Genomic DNA, 2,428 nt, shown 5'->3' on the forward strand with positions numbered 1-2,428 from the left:
AACCATTCCTTGAAAAGTGGCAAACCCTCGGTATACATACAATGAATGAAGAGATGGACAAATGGATACTGGCTGCCTGGATGGATAGATGGAGGAAGGAAAGGAGGGAGGGAGGGAAGAAGGAGAAGATCAAGCTTTTTTCTTTGTCGTACTTCCTGTAAATTATACCCAGTCTATGACTCTTGTTTGGAAGAACTGCAAACTAAATATAATCTAAGTTATGCAAAGCTTACAAATTTATTAGTGGCTAGTGAAGTAACTTTTCTTTTAACGTTTCTATGGCAATACTAGCAACAAATTAATAAAAGCTTATTTTTTATACAAATAGTTTTATTACAAATTTGAATTTTTAAGAAATACACATTTAAAGAAAGTACATAAAAGGCCTTAGTAGTCTTAAAAACGTTTTGGAGACTTTTAGTGAAATGTCATTTCAGGCATAGTGGTCCAATTCTGCTCTCCTGCAATCCATCCGTTCCCCTGCTGAAGTCTGAACACAGCTCATGAAAAACCAAGGAAGCCGCCTGAATGTGCTTACATGTAAAAATACTGATATTTTGATTCAACAGAGCTGTTTTTCGCATCAGGCTGCAGAATGAGGAATACTAATCAAATGAAGGCCTTTCAAGGTTGTTGCTTTTGAAGTCAAGTCATTCAGTTTGTGATTAGTGTTTAAAACCCTGAAGATATTTAATACAGAATAAAAACAATAAGCTCAAAGTACATGTTTCACTGTAATAGACACCATATTCATGAACCTGGGCTTGGTTTTGGCAACACACAATTGTTGGTTTGGAGGTGAACAGTGAAAACTGACATTTCACATTCAGCACCTTAGTGTTTAAAAATCTATGTTAAAGGACAACGCAGTCTTTTAAAGGAAGAAACTAGGTAAGCTTTATTTTAACAGTGGAACCGAAACTAAAAACTTGACCTAATTGCTGACATCTATATAAATTACTAAAATATATATATATTTAATTTCTGCCTACTTTTGGACCATCTTTATTCCACAGGTTATTTGTGATTTCTGCAAAAGCAGCTGCGTAGTACCACACGAAGCAGAAAGACCTAAATGTATATTTGGCAGTTGGAAAATACGGCTGCTGAGCCCGTAATTACATTTGGAGGTTTGAAACACCATTTTTACATGACTATTATTTGTACAGATCAAGGGACCTGAATTTTGAAACAGCTAGACAATGACACAAACAAACATTTCATCTGGGGGTGATAAATGAATCTATTATCATACAAAAATGAAAACGGGTGTTCAAACAGTATGGAAGGCCCCGCACACCTCCTAGCACCCTTTGGTTTTCTGATGGAGTTCTCACTTTACACATCAGTGCACTGGATTGTAGAACAGACTTATATTTTTATTTCATCAAAAGTGCCATTTGGTATGTCACTATTGACAGCTTATCGATGTCTTTGTTTCTCCTTCAGCAAGTAGAGGCCAATGAAGCAGGGTGTGTTAGTTACGCAGATTCCTATAAGGCACTTTACGGTTTTCATACTGGACAGTGAGGTACACAGGATATATTTCTAGGGTTCGTTGCTGTTAAAAAAAGAGGAAGGGGAACAGGAGGAAATAGCACCATGTTGTGACGTTAGCTGAGGGCCGGGCTTCATTATGTTCTTCTCATACAGACTTGGCAGCGACTGACATGCGTACGCAGCTCCCCAGCCTTCAAGGTGGACGGCGTGGGCTTCCTAAAATGCAGCACAGAAACCAACCAGCTGTCACTTCTCCGCTTGTCAGAAAGGCAGGAGAGTTCCTCAGCCTTCCCACCTACTTGGACATCTCCAAGGGATCAAGCAGTCACCGGCCCCAGTCCCATGGCAAATAGCCACCATTATTCAGCCTGACTTGACTCTGAGCGGGCACCATGCTGGGGGCATCACATGGCCTTCATGACGCATAGAGCGATACAAGTTATCATGTTCGTTCCCCATCTCCGGGCCCTGAGGTTAGTGACATGCCCAGGAGAACACAGCAAGTAAGGACACAGCTAACATCACTGCACGTCTATTTGGCTGCAAAGTCTCAACCACACCCCACTGCACCCCCCAGCCTCCTTGAGCTAGAGTTTAACTTTCTGTCTTCTCAACATGATCATAAACTCCTCCAGGGGAAGAAAAAGACACTTACGCATAATAAGTACTCGTTAAATATTTGTGGAATGATGTAATGAACAACAAACCTGGAATAATTAACTAGATCTCGAAATCCTTTCATAAATTTGAAGGATTTATATGCAGGTGGTCTGACCGAAGGCCAAAGAGAGAGGAAGACATTTAGTGCCATGACTGCTTCCTTGATCTTTGAAATTCTACCTTATTTTGACTGTTGAAAAGGTGAAGTCCAAACTAAAATTGACACTAATCGAATTCTATTAAAATTAGAGTAGTCATATAATAAGAG

General features: G+C 39.8%; 1 protein-coding gene across 1 annotated transcript in view; it reads right to left on the reverse strand.

Annotated features, from left to right (window-relative positions):
- Window positions 1–214: 214 nt before the first annotated feature.
- COL4A1 (collagen type IV alpha 1 chain) overlaps window positions 215–2,428 on the reverse strand; it is a 92,643-nt gene continuing 90,429 nt past the window's right edge. Inside the window, exon 51 of the mRNA XM_023519771.1 lies at window positions 215–1,716. Coding sequence (XP_023375539.1) covers window positions 1,635–1,716 — 82 coding nt within the window. The 3' untranslated portion in view covers window positions 215–1,634. The remainder of the gene's footprint in view (window positions 1,717–2,428) is intronic.

Source organism: Pteropus vampyrus, unplaced genomic scaffold (assembly GCF_000151845.1).
Source record: "Pteropus vampyrus isolate Shadow unplaced genomic scaffold, Pvam_2.0 Scaffold236, whole genome shotgun sequence".
In the NCBI taxonomy this organism is placed as follows: domain Eukaryota; kingdom Metazoa; phylum Chordata; class Mammalia; order Chiroptera; family Pteropodidae; genus Pteropus; species Pteropus vampyrus.